The sequence below is a fragment of the Esox lucius genome, chromosome 12 (assembly GCF_011004845.1).
Source record: "Esox lucius isolate fEsoLuc1 chromosome 12, fEsoLuc1.pri, whole genome shotgun sequence".
Classification (NCBI taxonomy): domain Eukaryota; kingdom Metazoa; phylum Chordata; class Actinopteri; order Esociformes; family Esocidae; genus Esox; species Esox lucius.
The window spans coordinates 6385741-6411971 of record NC_047580.1 but is presented as its reverse complement, the minus strand read 5'-3'; the positions used below and the strand labels follow the sequence as shown (position 1 = coordinate 6411971).

General features: G+C 41.5%; 2 protein-coding genes across 6 annotated transcripts; one reads left to right on the top strand and one right to left on the bottom strand.

Annotated features, from left to right (window-relative positions):
* The first annotated feature begins 207 nt into the window (after positions 1-207).
* Positions 208-20059, top strand: col9a3 (collagen, type IX, alpha 3). Its single transcript, XM_010875927.4, has 32 exons — positions 208-749; positions 1758-1826; positions 3865-3900; positions 3983-4054; positions 4426-4479; positions 7827-7862; positions 8872-8895; positions 9210-9263; positions 10003-10056; positions 10551-10592; positions 10750-10806; positions 11002-11055; positions 11205-11258; positions 11424-11477; positions 11574-11627; positions 11751-11804; positions 11972-12025; positions 12112-12165; positions 12258-12311; positions 12740-12784; positions 14170-14223; positions 14388-14441; positions 15181-15234; positions 15353-15424; positions 15980-16015; positions 16331-16375; positions 16476-16508; positions 17870-18016; positions 18168-18222; positions 18333-18515; positions 18721-18798; positions 18899-20059. Exons 1-32 carry the CDS (start codon positions 684-686, stop codon positions 19081-19083), a joined length of 2037 nt encoding a protein of 678 aa, XP_010874229.2. The 5' UTR covers positions 208-683; the 3' UTR covers positions 19084-20059.
* Positions 20060-20311: 252 nt separating this feature from the next.
* Positions 20312-24689, bottom strand: LOC105013998 (transcription factor-like 5 protein). Of its 5 annotated transcripts, none has more exons than XM_020051589.3 (7): positions 24632-24689; positions 23369-24055; positions 23183-23276; positions 22256-22412; positions 21879-22071; positions 21550-21691; positions 20312-21262 (listed from the first exon to the last, which is right to left on the bottom strand). In XM_020051589.3, exons 2-7 carry the CDS (start codon positions 24052-24054, stop codon positions 21137-21139), a joined length of 1398 nt encoding a protein of 465 aa, XP_019907148.3. In that variant the 5' UTR covers position 24055; positions 24632-24689; the 3' UTR covers positions 20312-21136. The 5 variants fall into 5 exon arrangements, with proteins under 5 accessions (XP_019907148.3, XP_019907150.3, XP_019907147.3 ...); XM_020051591.3 differs by having other exon boundaries at positions 23369-24008; positions 24632-24661; XM_020051588.3 differs by lacking the exon at positions 24632-24689 and adding an exon at positions 24194-24625.
* Between the last annotated feature and the right edge of the window lie 1542 nt (positions 24690-26231).

Sequence of the window (26231 nt, the reverse complement as noted above, 5' to 3'; positions counted from 1 at the left end):
AACTGTTTCTTTAATTACGACAATTCGTCAGATTCCAACACGCTTGTGTGAATGTATCCTAAGATTGGAGTCGTGCAGTGGCATGGATAGTGTCTTAAAGTTAGCCTATCTTGTTATCAAACTAGACAACCGATTCGCTACCTATCAGAATGCTCCAATCTGAGTTTCAGTTACAGGTGGGTGCAAGGGGAACTGGATCAAGAAAGCGTCCTCCCAGAAGTCTCCGATTTTTTCTCACTGGAAACCGATCTTTTTCGCCATATTGATGTGCCCTAACATATCGTAAAATATTATATGTGGTATAATCTGCACAACACAGATGTTAGACGGTAGAGGTCGGTTTCGGATTGTGCAGTAGTGTCCCCCTTGATTTTAAATTAAGTTATAGCTCAGCCCACTTTCACTGGAAACGAAGTCGTGCCCCTGTACCTCGCCTTCTGCATCAATTTTGCCCCTCGCCCAAACCACCCCCTCCATCCCTCTACACAGAACGTTTGAGCTCAGCCCCTTCGGCTGGAGGCTCGGGTTTATCTGGAATCAACGTGAAAGCCATTCAGGAGCCCCGCGCTGTAAGGTGAAGAAGCGGTCCGTCTCGAAACCCGGGGGAGAGCGTGCAATAAGGACTGGGAACGGGGTTTGACGTTTTCCGCGTAAACTCGGATTTGAGGGGATAACGGGGAGCCATGGCTATGTTCTCAGCTCTCGGGCTGCTCTTGCTGTGCCAGCTTTTGACATCATCTACGGCCCAGGTAAGCGATGGCTTTATTGCGTGCGTTATTCATCCATTCCACTTGTTTCATCTGCTGCCCTGTGCTCAGAGTTGTCGTTAACTTGTAAAAGCTGCCTAGATGATTTGTGGGAACTAAAATACTCGTCTGAAGTTCTCAATTAATTCCTAAATTCGGCGTTACTATGTCTTCTGTTCGTGCATATGACTGTTTTAACCTATAAAGGGCCGATTAGTTAAAATATTCGTGGATGGGTTTTAAAGCTATGGGGAGAAATGGCAGAAATTATGCCTAGTCCTTTTTTATTTAATTACACATCCTCAGGTGTCCGCGAAGGACTGTGTTCTTTTCACTTAAACATTTTTTCCGTGAAGGCCTAGATGAAGTGAGCATTGTTTTTCCTGAGGCTTTGGAATGCAGAGCCTGGAGATCAGTGGCCTAGCGCACAATGACATCTTTGTTAGTCTATCGGCAACACCTTCATGTATTCAAGTCTAAACATAAATTACGTTTATTTGTGTAAATATTAGTGACATTTCCATCCTTTATTGTACTTACATTATTCGTTTATGACCCTGGTCATTATTTGCACTGCCTGTGCGTAATTTGGTTAATTTCGGCGCCTATGCGCTCTGTTGTATGGTCATAACTTTGGCACCATACGTTTCCTGATGCGTTTGATGGGCACCATATGTTTCCTGATGCGTTAGAATTAATTTTTGTATCTTTTAGGAGATTGAATGTGTTGTATTGTTTCCTGTTGAAGCCTACTAATATGGCCACTGCTCTTTTGTCAACAGAAATGATGCACAAACAAATCACACCATTTTAAGTCCACTCTCATCTTTTAGCATTTATCATTTTATATATTGTTTTCTAAGGTACACGGATTATCCTGTCTTTTCGTTCTTTTATGTCCAAATGGACAGCAGCTTGGACAAAATCCAGCTTGATTTTTATGAATCGTTTTTAGGGATTTAGCACTTGATTTTGCAGATGTTTCTATAAACTTTTGACTTGGTGTTGTAGAGACCCGGCCCCCGTGGACCTGTTGGGCCGCCAGGACCCCCAGGAGCCCCCGGAAGGGATGGTACTGACGTAAGTTAGCCAGACCGCTTACATGAGGAGTTCATTGGTTTTGAGACCAAGCTAGTGTAGTTGAGGAATCTACTGCTGTGTTTTGCTGTCCGATTATTGAATTAAGTTTGAAAGTAACTTTTTAGCACTTGTCAAAACAAACTGTAAGATTTACTTATGTGGACCTACATTAGGGTTGTTGCAATCTTTTTTAATAGTCTTCAAAAAAAATTATCTCTGGTTTAACCCATAAGACAACCAATAATATATAGAACCATTTTGGGTTTCATGTAGATTCCTCAGTGTAAATTATTCTTCATAGAACCCAAAAAGGTTATTCTTAGAACCAAAACAGTTGTACCTGAAACTAACAGGGTTCTACTTGATAGATTGGAAATCCTGATGTGACTGTTTTAATATATATTTGCCAATATCGATGGGTGTTCCTTCTGTATCGTTCTTGCAGTCAAATTATGGTCTAATGGATTCTAGTTTTTCAGTATATTACAGATTGACTCCTCCCCTGAGAGTCAAAGCCCCGCCTGATTGTTATTTGTTCATCATAAACACTCTGCTTACAGGCCTTCTATTGGCCAAAAGGCAGATGATGACACAATCAGATGCCAATCTTGATGGATATGGGAAGTGTGCTGCAATAAAAACAACTCAGAAGTGGAAAATAAAATGATTTAAATTGTGATGTCAGTGATCTTTATGTCAGAAAGTCAGAGCTGTAAAATATTGCTAGAGTTTACAACTTGGAATTTCAAATTGGATGATCATTGAAAATGAAGCTTATTCCCAGTTGTCTTGAAGTACGTAAGTCATAGGTCAGATATTTTTATGTTACCTCTTCTGAGTTTTGAACAAGGCATTTAGCTAATCATCAAGCATAGATGCAGTATAGAGGTCAATGCATCTTGACCAAAACAATTAATAGGCCATGGAAGCACATGATGGAAAGATGCGATGAGCGTAAAGATCCCAAATCTCTCTAATGCTCTCCAGGAAAGTACCCCGCTGTAGAAACACTTGATCCTCATTAACAGTCCTACCTAGTGGATTAAGAGTCAGTGTTTGCATTTCACGTTGGAAGCCTGGTTTGTTCCTCGTCCCCTACAATCGTTACGTTAGTGTCAGAAGTGGGATGGTGGCTATAACGCCATCGCTACGATCTGCCCTGGCATGTGAGGGTCATGGGGTTAGTCAAAGCCGGTGACTTCCTAAAAGTGTGCACTTACTGCTAAATTAATAAAATGTGAAAAGTTCTGAAGAAAAAGAGTAGTAAGTGACTAAAAAACGACTTTGTGTAAGGGAAGTAGCATTTAGCAGTCACTAAACCAGAAAGGACAACTTCTCAATGTTATGCAAGGATTCAATGTCGGCAAGTCACAATAAAAAACGGATTTGACAAATTTCCAAAAAAGGCAGTCGATTGTCTTGTACCTTCATGTTAATGTACACCAAACCAAGCCTTATAAACTTTACTGCTCTCAGAACAGAATTTCAATAAATCTAATATGCACACCTTTATCATATCAAACCTGGCGTATCTGAAGTGCCTGCTGGAAAAATTAAATAATTAATTCAATTGAATTGTCTATCATGTCAGTCAATTGAAATGTCTGTCATACATTTTGAATTGGATGGTTGAAATATATGTTGCTGTAGTGAAGTCTGTTCAACTTGGAAGTCCAGCAAGCTGTACAGAGGACCCATTCATACATGCATTCCCCAACCCCGCGAGAGCATCTGAAGTTACCCCTCACACCTCCTCCCCCTCCCCTCCCCTCCCCCCCTGTCCAAACCGACCTGAGATTTCATCATGTCAGCTTCATTTTATCAATGTTTATTTTTCCCCATTGCCTACCGGGAGATTTAGGGCAGAGGGCAACTACAAGCTCCTGTTTGTTGAAGCAGTTCATACAGCCAGTCAGTCTGTAACTTGTACCCATTCATTATATAGCTGTAGATTTGTTTAACATCAGTCAGGAGTTTGTTCAACTTTAACTTTAAACGTGTCCTTTTGGAATCTTATATTGTTTCATTTGATTAACAGGGAAAAGATGGCCCTCCTGGACTTTCTGGGAAACCTGTGAGTATACAAACCGAACCAATCCTTCTTACGAGAACCAATCACCATTGCAGTCTAACACAGACCTGTCACATTGTTCTAGGGACCCAAGGGGAAAGCAGGGTTACCAGGAGCATCAGGGACCCCAGGCCTGCCCGGCCTTCCAGGAGTGGATGTAAGTGGCCCATGGGAATTTTATTTCTCACACACACACACACATACTCGTTATTGATACATAACATGTTGTTTGAATTGCTGTCATAGAGGACTCAGCATGTACCCATGAGATATATTGTTGCTTACGGCTGTTGATCTCAAGCTGTGGACCATGACATCAGGTCAGAAGCAGTACTCAATGTATGTCATGGGACTGAACAGACATGCAAAGGGGGTAACCTGGTTAACTTACTCACAAAGTAGCTAGCTACTATTTTCCCCTAAGGACATTATATGTCAACCATTAATTTAAAGTGTCATATTTAGATGTAAGAAATGGCCTGGTATAATGTCTCCTAATGTGCCCATTATGTTGTGATACTTCCTCAGGGATTGACAGGTCCTGACGGCCCTGCTGGGAAGGACGGTCCCCCGGGAGAGATGGTAAGTCAAGTCCCCAAGTCTCTAAGGGTTCCTGGCTGTTGGTCTTCGGATGGGCCCCAATAACTTCAATTACACTTCCACTAAAATCTGCTGCCTTTGCCTTCATCAATGAGTCTCTAAAACACACATGGGGGACACACAGGTGTTCATACTTTATGCACACAAACACAAACAAACTTACAGTATGTACAAAGGGATAAAGGCAGGATTTGTTTGAGAAACCGTTTGAAAACGAACACATAAAACTGGTTTTGCTACCATAGCGTGACCTGAGCTGAGGTAGGTACCAACCAGTCCTCTGTGTATCTAACGCTGGACTAACGCTAGTACCTACTCAAGCCTCTGTTTTCTCCCTGTCTTGGCGGATTTGTCGAGCTGGCTTTAGCCCTTTGTGAGAACATTTTTAATGAGGGACTGGGTGATTTTGAGTGGGATTTATCAAATGCTGGCCGCTGCTTTCCTAATCCCGCCTGGAATGTGCACAGCTTCCCACCATGGGGCTTGGACTTCAGGAATTAGATGGATCTACACCTTAGATGTAAAAGGAAATGAATAGTCTTCCTTGGAGGAAGAGGAAACTGTGAGAATCTGAAGGACGGGGTGGTAAGATGTTAAAGCACTAGCGTAGGACTTCTGACGATGTTATCTAGCAGCACAGAACCGAATGCGGCATTTTGGGAGCAGTGCAGTAAATCTGAGTTACAACAGGATGTTAAAAGGGTCATGTGATGACACGGCTGTAAATGGGTCCACTGTTAAGACCAAGGCAGCCCCCTGAATATTAACAAATTCGTCACACTAATCAGGAAGTGAGTGTGTACCTGGCTGCCTAGTTACGTACCTTGATTCAATGTGCCCTTCTGCAACTTAAAACCTGTCTGATATTTCCTGGCTAACAGCCACAGGGGAATGAACGTTCCTTCCGCCCCCCACACCAGCCGAGGAAGGAATTTAGGCTATTTTCAGAGCAAAACAAAACATAGACTTTTCCATGAGAAAGACATATCAACCACCTCCATGAAATAGTCTGGATTTACAGTTGTGCTCAAAAGTTTGCTTACCCTTGGTGAATTGGTAATATATATGTGCCATTTGTTAAGAACTTGAGTGAACAGTCAAAACACGTCTTTTATTTCTTATGGGATTCACATTAAACTGTAGTTCATAATAGAATGGCACAATCATAAAACAAAACATGGCTTGATCCTCATAAAAATTGATATTTTTTTTACTGACCCCTGTTCAAAAGACTTCATATCCTTAGTTCTTAATACTGTGTATTGACCCCTTTAACATCAATGACAGCGTGCAGTTGGCTATGAGGCCCCAAATTCTTGCAGGTGGTATAGCTGCCCATTTGTCTGGGCAAAATGCTTCCATGTCTTGCAAAGTCTTTGGTTGTCTTGCATGAACCGCACGTTTGAGATCTCCCCAGAGTGGCTTGATGATATTAAGGTCAGGATACTGTGATGGCCACTCCAGAACCTTCAACGTTTTCTGCTGTATCCACTGGAGGGTCAACTTGGCCTTGTGCTTAGGGTATCGTCGTATTTTGCTCCTTTTAAACAACCACACTGTCTTTTTCCAGCAGCATGTATTTCTCCTGAGGTTACCTGTGGGTTTTTCTTTGTATTTCGAACAATTCTTCTGGCACCTTTGGCTGAAATCTTAGTCTTAATAAGTGATTGAACAATACTGACTGGCATTTGCAAGGCTTTGGATCTCTTTTTATATCCTTTTCCATCTTTATAAAGTTCCATTACCTTGTTATGCAGGTCTTTTGACAGTTCTTTTCTGCTCCCCATGGCTCAGTATCTAACCTGCTCAGTGCATCCATGTGAGAGCTAACAAACTCATTCACTATTTATACAGAGACACTAATTGCAATTTGATTTCTGTTATCATTATGTTTTAAAAAGGAGCCATACAACTATGTAATAATAAATGCCTTCATATGATCACTATCCTTAAATGAAAGACATCCTTAAATGACTGATTTGCATGATCAGTCATATTTTCAAAATCGATTTCTGCCAGGGTATGCAAACCTATGAGCACAACTGTATGCTGGATGAGGGTCTTTAACCCCCATACACAGATTCTTTACTGTTTAATAGAGTGAGTTCTGTTCTAGCCATGAAGACCTTGATCTTTCAAGAGTTAGTAGTTTCAGTTAAGTCAAGCAGGGAACAGTAGATATACTTTGAATACCGCCAGAGAGATGAACAGGGAAATCAAACCACCACACATTGCAGACATATGATAGGAAGAGAAAGTGTGTTGATTTGTGTCTGCGTGTGTATCTTTGTGTGTGTGCATATATGTTTTGAATAGGTGCTGTCAGGCAGATGCATGCGTGTGTAAGTACTTTGTATGTTTTTGCATGCATTTATGTGCATGAGTGCTCGCAAATGACTCTGCATATGTACGTAATGTGTGTGTGTGTGTGTCTTAATGTGTGTGTATTATGGACCGGTCTAGTCTGCACTCATCCAATGTAGTTGACATAGTGAGGAATGCAGTGCAGGTTGCCGTGACACCAGTCTGTTAGGTTTGATTGTGAGTCTTTTTCTTCCTCACACCACACAGCCACTCCAAACACAGCTGGGATAGGAAGGGGTGGGGTTGGGAATGGGGATAAAGGACAGGGAAGGAGCGATTGAACATGGGGGGTGTGGCCAGGGAAATAAAAACGAAAAAAGAAGAGCATCAAATCTCTGTCTGGTTGACACATTATTGGTCATATCAGGTCACAGGAGTGCTTTTCATAGTAGGAAAATATATTTGTTGTATTTTATAATAACATTTTCTTTTGCATCTAATCCGTCCAAAGCAGTGCAGGTTTAACTACCCATTTCACTATGTTACATTTTGCACAAGCTTGATAATAACTTAATCAAAATCAAGGAATTGTTTCCAGTGGTTAATAAATGTTTGTTTCCCCATTTCATGGTGTGGCAACACTACATTAAATATAGGAGTTATCTTTTCTTGCATCAGACTTGTTTATTTCTCAATTGAAGCATAATTTTTATGTTCATCAGGACTAAATTACCCATTTGTTAACATAATGAATGTGAAGTGTTCTGTTCTTGTGATCTGTAGTCTGTGATATTTCAGATTTACATATTATACAGTTATATATTATTATCATTTTCCATTTTGTTTTTCTTAACGGTTATTGAAATGTAGCTAATCTCTTCCAGGATTGCACACACTATCGCTGCGCAAAGTTCTCCATTTTATGCACAAGAACATCAAGATTTTTTTTAGCTTTGTTTCTGGCTGTTCTATTGTTCCAGTGTATCTGTTGAAGTGTAAGAGTTTGTTTGTCTTTTTTTCCGCAGGGTGATCCTGGACCATCTGGGCCGGGTGGTCCTCCTGTAAGTACTGTCACATTTCCCACCTCTATTACATGCAAATACATATCAATTTAGCCTATATCACCTATGATATAAGCTCTGTCACAAGGCAATAGATATCAATGTATCCTTTATCAGCTGTAATATAACCTCTGTCACAAGTCAATAGATATCAACACATCCTTTATCACCTGTAATATAACCTCTGTTACAAGTCAATAGATATCAACATAGCCTCTGTCACCTGTGATATAACCTCTGTTGCATGCCAATGGATATAAACGTTTCTTATTTAACCTTTTATACAACCTCCGTTACAGGTCAATAGATTTCAACATAGCCTATATCACTTGTAATACAACCTCTGTTACATGCCAGTAGATATCACTGTAGGCTATGTCACCTTTAATACACCTAATAGGTATCACTAGCTTTTATTACCTGTAATTGTACCTCTGTCACACACACCCACCAGTCTACTGCTAAACCTACAAATAGGGCCTACGGGATTTCCTGCACAGGTCACATGGTCAAGGAAAACTATGTGCCCTACACACAGATGCTTCCAAATATAACACACACACACACACATGGAACCACCACTTTTAGCTTGGTAGCCTAGTGAGTAGAGCGAGAGGCCAGTTACCAAAAGATTGCAAACCTCAGAGCTGTTTAGGTGAAAACTCTCCCCCATGAACAAGGCACAAAACCCACATATCCCCAGGGTCAGCGTCAATAGCCTCAGGTTCTGACTTAACACTCAGAGTGATATGCAATAAAACATTTCCACTTTGCAACACTTGTACACTTTTGAAACGTATACAGTCCATGTACGATCTTTGACCCCACCCTTGCCTCACACACTCAACTCACACAAACACACACATATATCTGTCTATAACAGCCTTACCGTGTACATACTGTCAGGTGTCTTCCACTACTTCCTATACATTTCAACTAGCATCAGTTCATTGTGTGACCGTGGTTAGTCCTTTGGAGGGTCTTAATATGCCTTCCCCTGTCTCCGTAGGGCAGAGGGAGACCAGGAGCTCCAGTGAGTACACACCGTCACACGTTCTCACATTTACAGTTTGCTTGTGTGTGTCTGTGTTTGCTTGTGTGTGTGCCTGTGTGTGTGCCTGTGTGTGTGTCTGTGTGTGTGTCTGTGTGTGTGTCTGTGTGTGTGTCTGTGTGTGTGCCTGTGTGTGTGCCTGTGTGTGTGTCTGTGTGTGTGCCTGTGTGTGTGTCTGTGTGTGTGTCTGTGTGTGTGCATAGGCATTTTTTGCATGTTTCCTCTTTTAATTGTGTGTGTTTGTCTTTGTCCGTCTGTCTTTGTGCTTTCACCCAACCTATATCTGTTGTTTCTAGGGACCTCCAGGAGTCAATGGACCCCCGGGTAGAATGGGACCACAGGGGACTCCAGTGAGTGTTGAGACCAAATGGTTAATGAATGGTTAATGAATTATGAAAACACCTGTTTAGTTATTTTATGCCACTACCGGACGGCGAGTGGTTGTGCATGTAAGTCAGGGTGACATCATCGCGTTTAACTGTTTCACCACTGAATGATGACCAAACTGTACAGTACTAGAAGCAGTCTTTAAATGTAATTGTATTGATCACATACAAAGTTAGCAGATGCTATTTTAGGTCTTGAGAAATGCTTTGATTCCTAACTCCAAATCTTGTATATATTTTTAATAGCAGTATAATATTTTATATTATTGCATATAATACAACCACAATGATCAATAAAACAATACGCAAATAACCAAGGTCAACAAATAATAATATATGAAAAGCAGAACACAAGAAAAAAATTATTTGTTTATTTAAGAAATAAGGCACAAAGGGGTGTGGTGTAGGTCCAGTATGACATGGCTAAGAGCTGTTCTTAGGCACGTCCATCTCAAAGTTCCTGGATACAGCACTTATCTATGGTAATCAAGGCTTCATTACTATTATAAGCCTGTTACCAATGCAACTATGATAGTTTTTTTTATTAGTGGGATATGGTGTCCGTGGCTTTCAGCCAATCAGCATTAAGGACTAATTAAGGATTAAGCATTAAGTTAACATGTTAAGGTACGGGCGACCTATCGATGCAGTACTTTCGGTTCTGTTTCTACTGAATTCATGTTGATGATTGCCTCTCTCCTAGGGCCCTGAGGGTCTAGCTGGATTGTCTGGACCTCCTGGCCCTGATGGACCCCCAGTAAGTCCAGACATAAACAACAGTTTTGATTCAGTGTCATGGTTATATTGTTGCCATCAAGCAGTGTCACAGAGAATGTCATAAAGTTGACTACATTGGCATTTTAGCATGAGTAGTGCAATCAGGGCTGCCTCCATTTCTAATCCATTTAACAGGGTGTGAGTTCCAACTTCATTGGCTGATTCCCCTGATGACCATGTTGGAGTCCTGTCCTATTTGGTCATCAGGAGGACCAAATGGAGTGGTCATTTTGTCCTGAGCTCAGTGACACCGTAACCTGAACAGCTGTTAGGTACAATATAGATGTATATAGACGCATTCTCTTTTTTTCTTTTTGAATGTATCTTTTTACTGCCATCTAGCGGACCCTTGGAGCATCACCACAGTGCTCACAGGGAAGAAGACGCATGGCCTCACAATCGTGGTGTGAAGAAATGCTTTGAGATAGGAAAATGTTGCACATTCATTTACATGTCAATCTAAACCTCTCTTAGGGTCTCCCTGGGGCTCTTCCTGAAGGCAGCGGAGATCTGTTGGTAAGTGTCCCAATATTTTCAGACATAACAGTGTACAGTGAGAAATGATATTACCTATATGACTTAATGTAGTCCGGGAGGTTACCCTGATTGTACCAGGGAAGTTGACTTGATGCATTCTCATGTTCTAATACAGTGTTGTCTGTCCCCTTTGTAGTGTCCCGCCATCTGTCCTCCTGGTCCCTCCGGCCCTCCTGGAATGCCTGGGTTCAAGGTGTGTACAGGACGTTGTCGCTCTACATCAAGGCCACTCAGCCACACAGGATTTTGCTTTTTAAATATCCCTGGGATTATGAGGGCGAAACAAGCGTTGTGTCTTTTCTCATGACTCCCACCCTGTCTAAATACCATACACATCCCTTGTTTCTCCTGGATTTCTCTGACTCTCTGTCTCTCTGTCTTAATTCAGGGTCACACGGGACACAAAGGAGATAAGGGGGAGGTTGGAAAAGATGGCGAGAAGGTGAGAGGGCCGAGGAAAAAGAGTGACATTCCGGACACGGAAACCTTTGTTGGTCAAAATTTTCCGTCCACGTGTCAAACAAGACGTCTGCTAGCGTCGATCTGAACTTTAAATCCCTTTTGTCCCCTGTGTCCTGTTCTCTCTCCCAGGGTGATCCCGGCCCTCCTGGTCCTCCAGGTATTCCCGGCACTGTGGGCCTGCAGGTGAGTGCCGTGACCCAGACTGGCTCAACACACAGACGCTGGCTGTTTACACATTCATGACTTCCTCTGTCCTGATGGGTCAATGCTATGCAGTGTTGACTGGTTCTTATGGTGGTTGCGATTGATTCTGATTGGTCCTTGACTGTGCCATGTCTTGTTTCCCAGGGTCCCCGTGGTTTGAGGGGACTTCAAGGTCCGATGGGGGCAGTAGGAGACAGGGTGAGTAACTCGTCTACAGGGGAAATCAGATGGGCTGTCATTCTTCGTATTCCCATGTATTGATTGTTGCTATGTTTTTGTCTAATGTCATTTAAGGGTTTCCCTGGTTTCCGAGGCAAACCTGGTATTACTGGCGTGATTGGCAAGACAGTGAGTCTCTCCTTGTTGCTTCTGTCTGACGTTGTTACTTAGTGGGGTTTGTGTCATTGTTTTAAGTGTCTGCAATTGGTCCCATCAATAAAAAGCTCTTTGTGTGTCATTTGACAATCCCAGGGTGATGCTGGAGAGAAAGGACCAGAAGGATTTAGAGGGCCAAAGGGAGAGATTGTGAGTAGATAATAAACATGTATTTTTGACTGGATATTTTTTCTGACAGAACATCCTCTTCACGTCCAACTCTAATACTTCATATGGTAGACCAGGATTTAGTTTTGCTGCGCTTCAAACAGATCACTGACAATACTGCAACGCTGTTTCGTTTCATTTCTCATCAGGGCAAAATTGGTCCAAAAGGTGTTCCTGGCGGTGCAGGACCTAAAGGGGAACCGGTAAGTGTTGAACCACAGGTCTCTGTTGAAAACAGGTCTGTCACATCAGACTGCTGACCAGCAGAGCGTCTCTTTTCTCTCCGCAGGGCATCCCGGGCAGAGATGGGAAAGATGGCACCCAGGGACTCGACGGCGAGAAGGTAAAGTGCAGCCCCTTTCTCCCAACATGCTTGCCTGCTCTGCTGACGTAGCGAGCACATGTCATAGCGGGCGCGTTTCTCTGTGTTGCCAGGGTGACGCTGGACGGAATGGTGTGCCCGGTGAGAAAGGACCAAACGGCCTTCCTGTGAGTATCAAACCTAGTGTGTCAGCCTCAGTGGCCTTGACTGCTGAGCAAAGCATGGACAGTGACCCCCTCGGGTCAATCTGTTGTCCTATTCTATATGCTCGGTCTCTATGACGTGATGTGTCATTCGCCCAAGTTAAATTCCAATTTGTGTCTGCAGTATTGCAAACTAGGAATAATCAGTTGGAGTAATAAAGTTCCCCCCTAAGGCCAATCGGAATCATTTTCTAAATGCCAGATCTCAATGAAAGGATGATTACTCACCCAAGATTCTTTAAAATAGGGCCATTGGTGTCTAAGATGTTTTCTGTGAGAGACATGCTTATGTAATAACTAAGAGAGATCCATAGTCTCCCTGATGATATCATTGTGAGGAACATTCCCTTTGGACACCACAGTTGATTCATGTTTCCATGTCTGTGTTTCAGGGTCTACAAGGGAAGGCTGGCACAAAGGGAGCCAAAGGAGGAGTGGTGAGTATGACAAAACCATCATTAAGTCATGAAGACAGTGATTTCACAAACAATGATGCTATATAGAAAAGTATGTCTCAGAGTGAATATGTCCCAGTCCGCTGTCACAACCAGTGAATGGCCTAATAATGTCCATTATGTATCACAGGATTGTCAAATACTTGTTTCTGATTGGCCCGAAGTGAGTTCTAGAATGCACATTAATCCAATATACAGGACCGTTGGATATATATACGGGACACCTAATCAAGATGTAAACGGCCACAAAATCATTCAATGTAGAAAGCAACAGACTGGATTATTTTATGGCAGAGTTTGTCCTGTTGATACCAAAGGTTCCAATGAACAAAAACATAATCAAACATGTTCATGTAGAAAGGTTTTTCGTTTACATTTATATGTTTTGTTAGTGAATGTATGATTTTTAATGCTTTGGTTGCTACAGACACGAAATAGTCATTAGTTTAATAAGTTCTCTATTTATTGATGCTATCCAGTGCTTCATTCAGCCACTATCCAGGCCAGTGACGTTCTTGTCTTACATTCTTGTCTCTGCATTTTACATTTAAATGGCATCATTTAATCGATTTGTAGGCTTAAAAGTGACTAACAACAACATAAACGTACATTTACTAATATAAACAAGTTGTTTTTATTCATATGTACATGTTCATTAGTGATTTAGCTTTTTTGTGTTTTGGTTGCTACTGACAGGACCAAATTGTTCATTCCATTAAATTGTATCTGTATTTTTTTTATATAAAATGTTGAACCAATCGTAAGAACCAGTAGGTTGTGTTTGTATAAACCATGACAACCATGAGAAAGCATCAGTTTCTACCAGTAAATGTTTGCTGATGTTGTTTGTATGCTGTGGTATAAGTGGAATAAACACCTCCATTCTGTACATTATCTTGGAGAAATGAACTTTGCAAAGGAGTTGCATACTTGTTTCCAAGGTAATGTACAGAACGTTGGTGTTTATTCCTTACATAATCACATGCTGACAGCATCATCTTAATCAACCATTACTCACAGTCATTACAGATTATCTGTTATCATGGAAGCGTCCATATTCATTTAGGAAGGTTCAGAAACATTTTATCCACAGTCAAATGAACACATTTACACAATACATGACTGCCATGTTTCCAATGAACATTTCAAAGTAATGCACAATCTAAGGTTTAATTCCTCTGCTCTGATGACTCATGCATTAACAAATGTTGTATTCAACATCATCAACTGTTATGTCGAGAATCAGGTGGCTATAATTAGAACCATACAAACGGTGATGTTACAAATGACATTCTATAATTGGGGAACCACTGAGCCAATAGCAGTATAGATAAGCCTCCACAAACCATTCTTTTAAACCATCCTAGGGCGACCCAGGAGAGATGGGAGAGGCCGGGCCGTCTGGAGAGCCAGGTATTCCTGTATGTATCTGATGGGCTTCTGGGGCATTTGTGGGGTATTTTGGGGGTGGCTGTATTTTGGATTGCAGTGGGGTATTTTGGGGGTGTCTATGTTGTGGGTTGTTTAATTACATCTCTATCAGCTCCTCTCATCTGCCTGCACCATCATGTGACTCCTCCCACAGGGTGACATCGGCATCCCAGGAGAGAGGGGCGAGCCAGGACCCAGAGGAGTGGCTGTAAGTAGTCTAGAGCTAGGCCATAGTTCAATATTGTATCCATGGAAACGTGGCAGCATCCACTTATCATGAGTGCAGTCTTGTAAGCCTACCAATCATAATAAAGTCTGCATAGCAGAAGACTGTGTTCTTCCTGACCACTAGAAAATGGTTTGAACAGTGTGTCCTGGCATGAACAATCTGTTGTTTTATGTCTTCATGTTGCCAGACGTCCTTTTCTGTGTGAGAGAGAAATAGACCGGACACAAACAGTCTCATCCTTCTGACTTACAGATATTAGCACATTTTAGATGTGCTAACACTGTTGCTCTCTCATCCTCTTCCATTATGCTGACAAAAAGACTGAAATATATTACAATAAAAGTATGTCAACTGCCAACAAAAATGGTCTTCTCCAAAGTTCAGATCAGAAATATCTCAAAAAATATATTATAAGTTATTACTGCACTGATTATTTCTATTGTATTCATGTTGGCATCAGCAACAAAAAATAAGAAAGTGGTATAAGCTGTATACAACCTTGGTTTAAAGCCACGTGGAACATCAACAATTAGTCTTGTGCTTTTGTCATCATACAACCCCAATAACATATAAAACACATTTCATACTTTATTGGAGTCTCTTTTAAAGGCGAGGTTCAAATATCATTCAGTTTACTTATGGATAAAGGTCTAGGGGCTGTATGGGTCAAAGATCAAGCTGAGGTGTACATGCTAACATCGTGTTTTGTGTTAACCAGGGGGGCATCGGACCAGTTGGCAACATTGGCATTCAGGGCAGCAAAGGCTTCCAGGTCAGTGGCATGATGGGGAAAGATTGTCCTCAAATGAAATTGTCATGTGCCCCACCTAATATCTGTTTAGTTATTGAGGATTATAGTAATCTGATGGTGTTTATGTTGTGTTTAACAGGGAGTAAAGGGGGCTCTGGGGGACCCCGGCCTTCCGGGACCAACTGGAATCCGTGGTGAATTTGGTGAGAGGGTGAGTGTGCCAAAGACCCTGTCTGAAGTGACCATCTGCTTCCAAGCGTCCTTATCCAATACCCTGGTGGACTTGAATAAACACTGTCTCTAATTTGTGCATTTGTGCCAATATTGGATAATAAGTCCATCATTTTGGTCAATGAAAGACCCTTCCACCCTAGCTGTCCAACACTGCTCACGCAACACAAACACACACACACAGCTCCTCCCAACACACCATTTATTAAAGCACTATATGCTACACAACCTGGGCAGTGTGGGCTCTCCTGGTCCAGTCCCTCTGGTGTGGATTCCTACTTTACCCAGGAAAGAGGTAACAAAGGAGCCCCCTGTTCAGGATCCGAGGGCAGAACAAAGCCAAGCTTTATCCAGCTCCTGGGCTGGCCTGCTCCACAACCCACCACAACATCATCCCTCCCTCCATCTTACTCAGAGGGACACAGCCTGTCATCTATGGAGCCCGGCTTCCGGTCTTCATGATCACTGGCCATATTTTATTCAACAGTTTACTATTCTCTCTCCTCTTTCTCGTCTGGTTCTTTTTCTCTCACAGGGTCCAGTCGGAGCGTCAGGCCCAAAAGGAGAAATGGTAAAAACACATTCATGCTAGACTTGCAGGCCCACGTGATGAGGGTCAAAGGTCAAATTAATCACACAATTCTGTCTCCGTCTTAGTCCCTATTTAATTTTGGCATTCAGTTGTTCTGTTTTTGAAGAGATCAGGAATAAATGGGTAATTGGGAAGGTTACGGGGGGGGGGTATATTGGTTTATTAAAGAAAATATGGAGGTATTTTCGACTTATGTAGACATATAACAATCCTTGGAGATGAAATTATCTTTGGAAGGCCCAAACAACCTTGTTATTCAAAGAGTGACTCAATGTTCTTGCATTTTTTGTTCAGGGCGTGGCAGGAAGTGATGGTTTGCCCGGGGAGAACGGAGAACCTGTGAGTTCTTCAAAATGTTACTCTCAATCCAATTATAACATCCAATCAATGTCATCCCATTTCTTGTGACTTATTTGTCAATGTATTTATTGATTTTCAGGGTCCATTTGGTCCAGTTGGCCAAAAAGGAGAGGTGAGTCATGGCTTCTTCTTAACTCTGTGGTGAATCCTTGTAAAAAAGGGAGGTGAGTCATGGCTTCTTCTTAACTCTGTGGTGAATCCTTGTAAAAAGGAGAGGTGAGTCATGGCTTCATCTTAACTCTGTGGTGAATCCTTGTAAAAAGGACAGGTGAGTCATGGCTTCATCTTAACTCTGTGGTGAATCCTTGTAAAAAGGACAGGTGAGTCATGGCTTCATCTTAACTCTGTGGTGAATCCTTGTAAAAAGGAGAGGTGAGTCATGGCTTCATCTTAACTCTGTGGTGAATCCCTGTAATTGCTAAGTGTCCAACTATCATTCAATCTGTAGGTCTTAGCGCGCAATTAATTGGCACCTGCTTTATGGACAGATTTTTCCCTCTGATATAGTAAATAACAATCAAAACAAGTATAATCATATTTACTGGGGTTAAAGTACAAAACCTTATTTAGTTGGGCTTAGAAACCAGTGTATTGCTGTACCTTTTCCACTATTAAGACACAACATCTTCAGCTTTTCTCTCCCTTATTATAGTACATTTTCTTTTGATCTTTCCTCTGGTGTGTTGCCACAGACCCGAGGTTGCCACTAAGTGTTTATTCCCAGGCCAGACAGCCCTCGCTAACTAATTGTGCAGTATCCCAGTTCACATTCCAAGTTTAACTGGATTAATTAGCCTGCTGTATGGTAGCTTTAGTGTTATTAGCCTGCTCTTTCTGCCCTACCCACAGGGGAGAAGGGAGCCGCGCTAAGCTGCTGCACAGTTTGACTCACAATTAATGTGATTAGAGCCAAGGCGCTGATGTGGCTCAGAAGCTCTCCTTGGTGCCAGTGTGGCCGTCATTATATTTGGTAAATCTGAGTTTGCCAGTGTTTACCCTTTCAGGAGCTGTTGTCGTGTTTTATCAAGCAAGACAGCACCATATGTACACTCCCACACCACACACTCCACACTCTGGCGTTCTTGTCACACTCCCATCCTCCCGTCATGGTTTGGTGAGCATCGGGAATACTACAAAGTGGCTGGCTAAGCTATCAAACCAGACAGTGTTGTCAGACATGGGGTTATTGAGTGACTGACTTTACACGTGTGGTCTGCGAAGAGGAAGAGGCAGTGCTGCTTCCACACCGATGTTCTCGAGGGAGTGCGCAGTGTTAGCGGTCGTTGTGGTGGAAAAAGGTTGCCAGGCCTACAGTGTTTCCTTTTCAAAAGCCCTTTGATGTGGCAGTTGGTTTCTTATTCCGGGTCACCTCAAAATATTGACGGGCCAGAAACGACTGTCTGATTCCCTCAAATACAGAACATTTTCTTTTTTGCCAGCATGTGCAATAGATCTATGTTTTTCTATTTACAGTCTGGGAAACGTGGAGAGCTGGGACCAAAGGGTGTGGTGGGACCACAGGGAGAGCTTGGAGCCAGAGGGGTTCCTGGAAAACCAGGCCTTATGGGCTTCCAGGGTGAACAGGGTCTGCCTGGCATCGCTGGCAAGATTGGTGTTCCTGTGAGTAACCTCTTTAAGTAACTACAGATAAAGCTGTGGTAGTGAGCTTAGAAAGTTGGCATCTCTGCACCGAAAATGCCTCAGGTTGACTGAATCTTCATTGACGACACCTGCTGAATGAAATATCCGTCTTGTCTTTCCCTTTTGTCAGGGTAAACTGGCAAGCGAACAGCACATCAGAGAATTGTGTGGATCTATGATTGATGGTGAGGATTTTGCAGATCAAAATGGCTGTAGAGTGTCTGTTAATGACTAAAAAGCAACATTTTTCAAGAACCTGTTGCAAATATCTCTTTTTCTGTCCTCCCTTTTTCAGATCAGATTGCACAGCTGTCTGCCAACCTCAGAAGGCCCCTGTCCCCTGGCCAAGTTGGTCGCCCAGGCCCTGCCGGACCTCCAGGGAAGCCAGGGGAAATAGGGTCTATCGGCCACCCTGGAACCCGTGGACCTCCTGGCTACAGAGGGCTGCCTGGTGACCTGGGAGACCCTGGTCCCAGAGGTACGTAACAGGAGATAAGAGCTAAAATGGTCAGCCAGTCTGATCAGAAGTAATCAATGGACTTATCAATAGCAAGTTTGCAGTCTCCAGAAAAGTCTCTGAAAGTCTCAGAAAAAGTGTAGAAGAACAATATGTTGTGCATGTTGCAGTTCTCCTACCAGCACCCAGACATTTTGTATAACATTAATTTGTGTTTCTTACACAGGTGATCTTGGTGAACAGGGTGATAAGGGACCCATTGGAAAGGCTATCGACGGGCCCACTGGAGACCAAGGATACCAAGGTATGACAGTCTGTACACTGTGCATGCAAAGGGCAGGTTTTCCCTTTGTTTGGATCACGGTGTCCTTGTTGCATGGTTCATTCCATTTCTGTGCCCATAGGTATCCCAGGAGTGCATGGAATCGTCAAAGACGGGCGCGATGGATCCCCAGGAGATCCAGGTGAGCCCGGAGAGCCAGGTAGGACAGGTAGGACCGGGCATTCGGGCTCCCCAGGAATCTGTGACACTACAGCCTGCCAGGGGGCTAATGTCCATGGGAAAACATCCAATCCCAAGAATCATTAAACATTACTTCACTCATCCGGAACATGCCACCCTCCGGGAGATGTAAAAAGGAGGAAGAGGAGAGATACAGGTCACATTATTTCCTCTTCAATGTATTTAAAACGAGATGGGAACAGTGACAACAGAGATTTATTTTGAGAGGAAAACAAGAACATCCCATCAGTGTTAAAAGAAGGAAAACAGCAGTTTGGGTGAACAGCGAAGAGACAAACTGAGAGACAAAAAATTGAGACTCGATCCATTTATGATATGGACAAAGCTGAGTAAACATTTCACAAGAGCACTAAAGAACACCTGCATTGCTCCACGTACCATCTAATGTGAATAACAATTTAATTACAAAAAACAACTGGAAACAAACTTTACTGGAAAAGTGCTTATAGGCAATTATTTTTGAAAACCATGTGTACAAATGTGTGCTTGTTTCACCCCTTACCAAGTTACTTCATGTACCCCCTCTGTAATATAACTCTCTAAAACACCACAACTGTGACTGTCTGTGCAGCAAATGTGCATTTGTAAGGTCCTTTCTGCTTAGACCGCAGGTGTAACCTCACAAGACATGCTTACAAAATGTAAAATATGATTTGTGTCACTGAGCAAAATGAAGTCTCTGCCAAGGAACTTTGCATGTACTGCAACAGGCAATGAAGAAACCTAAGTGCCCAGATATTTTGTATATTGATGCAACCACCGTATTTTCTGTCACTTGCTACACGTTTCTTTTTTTAAAGCAGCTTGTTAAGTATTTTGGGTGCCAGATTTTTTTCTTTTTATCTTTTCATGAATACATGTTTAATTTTAAAACCTCCCCTTCCAATAACTTTTGAAAATAAAAACATGTAGTGGATGCATCAGATATTGTAATAGAGTAACTCAATAACAATTTGTGTGCTTTATCTTTTTTACTTTGCAATTCCCACATCCACTATGTACTGGTGCTGTAACTATTAAATATACATGACTTTAAATACTATTTATTATTTGTGGGTGACTGTTGTATGTACAGTAAGATGCTACAGCACCATGTTGTAAGAAATAACAAATAAAGCCACTTTTCAGTAAAACATTACTCTTTTCTACAAGTTAACTAACTGAATGTTCATGCAATAACAAAATTAGGAGATAAAACACTAACCCAAATTAAATTTTAATTAAGTCAGATTTATTTTCAAATATCCAGTATAATCAGGGTAATATGATAAACAATCACAATATGAGAACTGAACTTTTTCAAGAGTTGTATATACAGAGTAGAGCAACGCTGAACAATATTCACATGGTAAATAACATAGTAAAAGTAAATAAATCTGTATAGAACACAAAATAAATTGCAATTTAGACACATATGATTAAAAATAGAACTATATTACATCTGTTAATTAAACTGAAATTTGTGAATCTGTGAAAACTGCTAAACTAAAGAAACAGTGCCATCTGTGCACGGCTTTCGGTAAAACACAAAAATATTTATTTTTTGCAAAATGCTTTGCGGCTCAGAATCTATTATACATAACTGTATAAAATAAAACATCTCTCCTACTTACTCATATTCAGTACCCTGATCAACAGGAGCCACTGAGTAGTTTAACTTGCAATGTACAACCCAGACCCTCCAAACCATGTTGGAATGTTACCAACAGGGTCTGAAACCATGTAATAATTTAGCTAATATAAAATATTGGTCCTTTGATTTGAGTATCCAGACACTTTTTTGTGGGTTATGGTTATGTGTTAGATCTGATAAATGATAAGGACCAAACCGATAAAGATAGAAAAAAACGTGTGACTACATGGCCTGCAAAGGGGGGTAATAATCACATTGAGGGGATTTATTTATAATTGAGATAAACTGAGATAAAGGAACGTACAGACCTTCTATATCCTTGTTCTTGCCCCTAAAAAAACAATTGCCTCTTTAGCAATACTTGATGCGTTTGTGACAGATAACATTCCCAAGGCAAACCTGATGGTGTAGAGCTACTATGGAGGGTAAAATCAATTAATAAATAGAATAATTATTAACTAGGTGTAGTATATTTAAGTCGTTGTTTCACTGCTCTGATGCTTGTGGGGTGCTTAATGACTCTGCTGTGTCCGGGAGAACCATGACATGGCTTGAGGCACTGCTAGGCTTGATCCGCTGACCAGTCTTACCACAGAATGTGCTCTGGAAATCCTGAAGAAAGAAGACTCAATCATCACAGGACACTACAGCAACATGGCAAATGTCTGTTGAAATCATACCATATGTTAATTTCTTTGTTTATTTCTACCCAATTCCGCCTAGTTTTTTGTCCCCAAATTCAGTTTTCCTTATTTTGTTATGGAGACCTACATATATAGTACTGTGCTAAAGTCACCTGAAATTCCAAACGAAAGCCATTTCTTTGGGTAGAGTTTTTTCAGCTGCCTGAGACATCTGCACACTACTGTAGGCAAGAACAACTTAGGCTTGGCCATCACCTGTTTTATGGAGTCCCCATACACCTCTCTGATGTACTTGAGGAAGGCTGTGGTCCATTGCAGGGTGGTTGCTTTGTCTGTCTCCTGGTTGCAGAACGGTGCCAGGACATTCAGCTCATCACAGCAGAAGCGAATCCTCCTCCTAAAAAGGAACATTTATCACTAACAGGGTTTTCTCTTCAACCGTGCACTAGGTGACGCTAAAAGGTTAGGCTTGCTGTGCTGATAAATGCACTTAGGGACAAGATAATTAACAGAGCCCATGGGTACAAAATAAGCAACAGTTTGTGTCTGACAGGCTGCGTAGGCACAAGTGTGTGACTGATTACCTGCGGTCCCGCTCCTTGCTGTTGTGCCTCTCTCGGCGCAGGCTGCTTTCCACAGACGCCACTCCTCTCTTCCTGGCGACCGCTCCTCGAGCTGTTCTTCCTGCCGCTGCGTCAGGGAGACCTCTGGGGACGGCCTTGACACCACGGGTCCTGCCCCGTTTGGCAGGGTATGCTGGCCTCATCACAGCTTCATCTGAAACCGATAGAGGGTTTGGATGTAAGTTTTTTTTTTTTTTTTACCAGTACTACAATAAACAACACCTGGAAAAGGTAAACCATTGAAACAAACCGTGACTGAGAGTGTATGGTACATGCAGTTTTGTAAGCGGTGCCCTAAAAATCTAAAGCTAAACAGTAACAAAGATTAACACACATACCTTCCACTTTTACCCAAACTGTCTCCTCTGCTGGATTGAGGCAGCATGGCACTTTGTCAGTCATCTTTTCTTGCCGGTAGCTGAATGTGAAGTTTTTCGGAATGACCAACGCTTGATGCTTACTGGGTTCAAGGGTATGAGGGAGATTTCCAAACCCCTAGGAATAAAGTCCTTGTTAATGCATAGAATTTCCTCAAAACCATAGAAAACTATTACATTTAGTAATTTAGTACATGAGTGACATCAGCTCAGCCCTGCAAATGACAATAGCAGTAATTGCACATTTGGTCATAAATGATTTATTTAAACATTGTATACATTAAAAACATGCTAAATATCCAGCAAACACTGTTTTATGCTAAGAGATTACTTAATTTTTTTGTAGACTTGGTAATAAAGAAAATTTATTCTCAGAACTTTGCTATAATGCCAAGAAATTATTTGTTGGCCTGGTTTTGCCCATTCCAGCAGTGCTTAACTATAATACTTCAACATTATTTCAGTGTTGTATATTACTCTTTTCATTTTATGGTTATATTTCATTGAAGTCAGCTCACATTAGCAGCCAGACCATTGGCCATACAGTAGCGTCATTCTTTTTATTCACTAGATGCAAAATGCTAGAGCAAAGATCTATGTGGCAGATCTGTCTGACTAAATCATTTTTGTATCTTTAGAAATGTTTACAGTCCATTGCACACCATGTATCATGGTAAATATGCAATTAAATGGAACAAAACAAAACTGAACTGACAGATAACAGCAACTGCAATAATAATGCAAGCCTACAGTTCATTTTGCTGAAAAAATAATATATAATAATATAATATATATGTTGTGATTTCTCAGATTGACTCTACGGGTTCATACTTGACGGGCACCAGCTATGGGGTTAAACATGCTTCCATATGGGTATGACAACTCAACTGGGTTGCCCCGATCCGACCTCAGACACTTCTGTGGTTGTGTATGTGTTCCTGATTCTTGCGCCTCATTGGAGTGATGAAGCATTGTCAAAAAACTGTAACAGAAAGAAAAAACGTAACCCAATAAGAAGGCACTTTGGGAAAGAATGTCAGGTTTCTTCACTCACAATATAGGAATAAAACATACTTGCTGAGAGCTGCTGATTGTGCATCCTGTTGTCTGGGGATGTCAAAGGGGGTGCAGTTGAATCTCTTCTCCAAACGAACTCGAGCAGGTGGGTTGGGCCGGGCCTGCAGCTGGGCAGAACTGGTGTCATATGTTTCCAAGCCGTGCTCCCTGGTCATATCCACTGCCTTTCTGACTTTAGCCAACACAGAACTGGGGACTTCACCACAAGTGGTGGGGGTCCTTTCTCCAGACATAACATTCCCTTCACTGACAAGTACCATTTTAAATTCCTGGAAGTCAACCTGTCCTTGGTTCGAGTCTCCAAGTGTGAGCTGCTGCTCGTCAGTTGATGTGGCATCAGCTGGGGTGTCCTTGGGTGACTTAGTTTGAAATTCGGCCTCACAGGTTGTGGCTGCTTGTTGGGGAGCAGGGCTGCAGACTGTGAATATGGTATTGTTGAACCGCGCATCTCCAGAATCCTCTGTTCCACCCGCCTGTGTCTCAATGTGTGACTGGATGATGTGCTGAAGATGGGTATACTCCACTTCTGTCATCTCCATAAGGTTGAATTCTGTGCCCAAAATCTGACCTTGGTCGTTTGGAACCAAATCATTTTGGCTCACGATCATTTCGACAGTGGCAGGGTTGTACAGACCCGCTGCAGGTGACATATGAATGGTTTTACAAGCCAAAGACATTGACATCCTGAGGAGAAAAACAGGTTAGATATTGTCAGGCTAAAACACAACTAGTTTCAAGTTCAGCATAGCTAGCTATTGTTGCTTAGGATGTCTCTAACAACACATTGGCCAGAAAATTGCTATAGCTTCGCTAGCAAGCTACCTTTCCCGCTCTGATCGATCCATTCACCTCGCGCATCTGTCCCACTTACTGTTACAGTAGCTAACGGCTAGCTGTGAGCAATGTTGTCATACTTCGTATGAACTTCCAGAAGAGACGAATATACAGCTACTACCGGGCTTGAAAGGTACATTAATGAATTGTGTAATATAAATAAATAAATAGCGAGCTAGTACACATTTGACTATTAGTCAACTTCCTGCTAGAAAACCTTCAAGTGCGGTACAGTAACGATAGCTAGAAGTTAGCCAGAAACGTATCCATCTTTCACTCCCTGAAAAATATCACCACCCATAAGTGTCTGAATTAAACAACTGACAACTACCTGAATATATATGGATAGACGTGTATTTAAAAAGTATTCAGTTATAACTGTAATAAATAAACAAAACAGATGTGTATAGAACAGCTGCTACCAACCGACTTTAGCAGACCAGACAACGACCGTGATCAGAAAAGACTGGGGGTGGCAACTGACGTCAGGCATTTTCATTGGCCCAAAAACAGAGGCGATACAGTGCACTCACCTTGTTCGGTACACTCACAGTTCTCCGTATAGGTAGCTTGTTTTACGTCAATAAAAACATAAATTCTACCAAGTTTAATATGATTTAAATACCACAATAAAGTAGAATTTCTGCTCTTTCCAACTAAATAATTGTGGAGACATTCGCAGTTTCACTCGCTATAAGATTTAAGAACGGAGGTACACCGATTTCTTTGCAAAAATGGCAGAGGGGAAGGAAAGGCTATGGTGCGATGTGGGAAGGGAGACGTTGTGTGGGAAAACCTATATTTTCACCAGATTTGTTTTAATTATGAGCTATTAAATGGAAATAAAATACTATAAAACCATTTCAAGATTGTCAAATATATATAAAACCATGCTGACCAAAACGTTTTCCCCACAGGATTTCATAAATACTGCTTGTTGTCGTGCTGTCAAACTGCAGTGTAGGCCACTACCTACATTTGTACTTGGTAGGCACAGATTTTGCTGTTAGGGGCCCTGTTCACTAAATTATTTGTATAATATGAGAATAAATAAGGTTTTGTGTAAGTTTTGTGGTCAAATGTGTCTTAATTCACGAGATCCCAAATCACGGGCGAAAAAACGCTGTCCGGAACACCGTGAATTACATGAGATATTACAAGCGCTATACCGCACATTGTGACATCTCACGGTATACCATACAGCGTCAGAGGGGCCAGTTTTTCCGGTTAAAAGCCCGGATTTTGATGCTAACACATTTGCTATAGTTGGTTGGTTGTCATTTTAAGCCTCGTTTGAACGCAGCAGTTGGGGTAAACTGTACGGAACACCAGAAGTTTACTGTAGATGTTGTAAATCCAAAATAATCTGCTCCCATTAAAAAAATCACTGGGTCATTTAAAATATTGTATCCTTGTTAACAAATATCAAGAACAAATATGAAGGGAAGCCTTTCCCTAACGTTTTTTTAGTTGCTATTTCAAATTATATAACTAAACTTCAAAATATGGAAGTTAACATCGATAGGATATTCAATAATCCATGTATGTCTACTATAATAAAATGTAGAGTTACTATCTCAACACCTAGAAATAATACAATATGCATAAATTGTATAGATTGAATACAGCATTCCAATATATGCCGCACAGCAAATAACCTCAAGATACACTGCCAAGGTAGATTGGCCCTTTTGATTATTATGAGAAAAGGGTCTATGATATCAGATTGATCCTACATTCTAAACATTAGAGAAAAGTAACCTTTAATTTAGGTCAAATTGAATTGTTGAAAAGAAAGAACACATGCCACTCTGTCATCTATCAACATGGGGAAGGTCAGAGAACATACAAATCAAGTGTTTAAACTGGAGGTTGCCCTGTTTCCAAAACTACAATTACAGAGCACCGACATGCCAACAAACCATTTGTAAGCAAGTCAAAATAACTTATTGGCATTGATGTGATGTCTTATTGTACAACCCCATTTACAAAAAAGTTGGGATGGTGCGTAAATTGCACATAAAAA

What these genes read in the sequence shown, in the direction of transcription:
- col9a3 (XM_010875927.4), top strand. Translation starts at nt 684, where the DNA reads ATGGCTATGTTCTCAGCTCTCGGGCTGCTCTTGCTGTGCCAGCTTTTG. An exon ending in CCGGCACTGTGGGCCTGCAG is followed by an intron (nt 11,259 to 11,423) that starts GTGAGTGCCGTG and finishes CTTGTTTCCCAG; the next exon opens with GGTCCCCGTGGTTTGAGGGG. An exon ending in AAGGACCAAACGGCCTTCCT is followed by an intron (nt 12,312 to 12,739) that starts GTGAGTATCAAA and finishes TCTGTGTTTCAG; the next exon opens with GGTCTACAAGGGAAGGCTGG.
- LOC105013998 (XM_020051588.3), bottom strand. Translation starts at nt 24,216, where the DNA reads ATGGATCGATCAGAGCGGGAAAG. An exon ending in GATCGATCAGAGCGGGAAAG is followed by an intron (nt 24,056 to 24,193) that starts GTAGCTTGCTAG and finishes TTTTCTCCTCAG; the next exon opens with GATGTCAATGTCTTTGGCTT. An exon ending in ATGGGGACTCCATAAAACAG is followed by an intron (nt 21,263 to 21,549) that starts GTGATGGCCAAG and finishes TTCTTTCTTCAG; the next exon opens with GATTTCCAGAGCACATTCTG.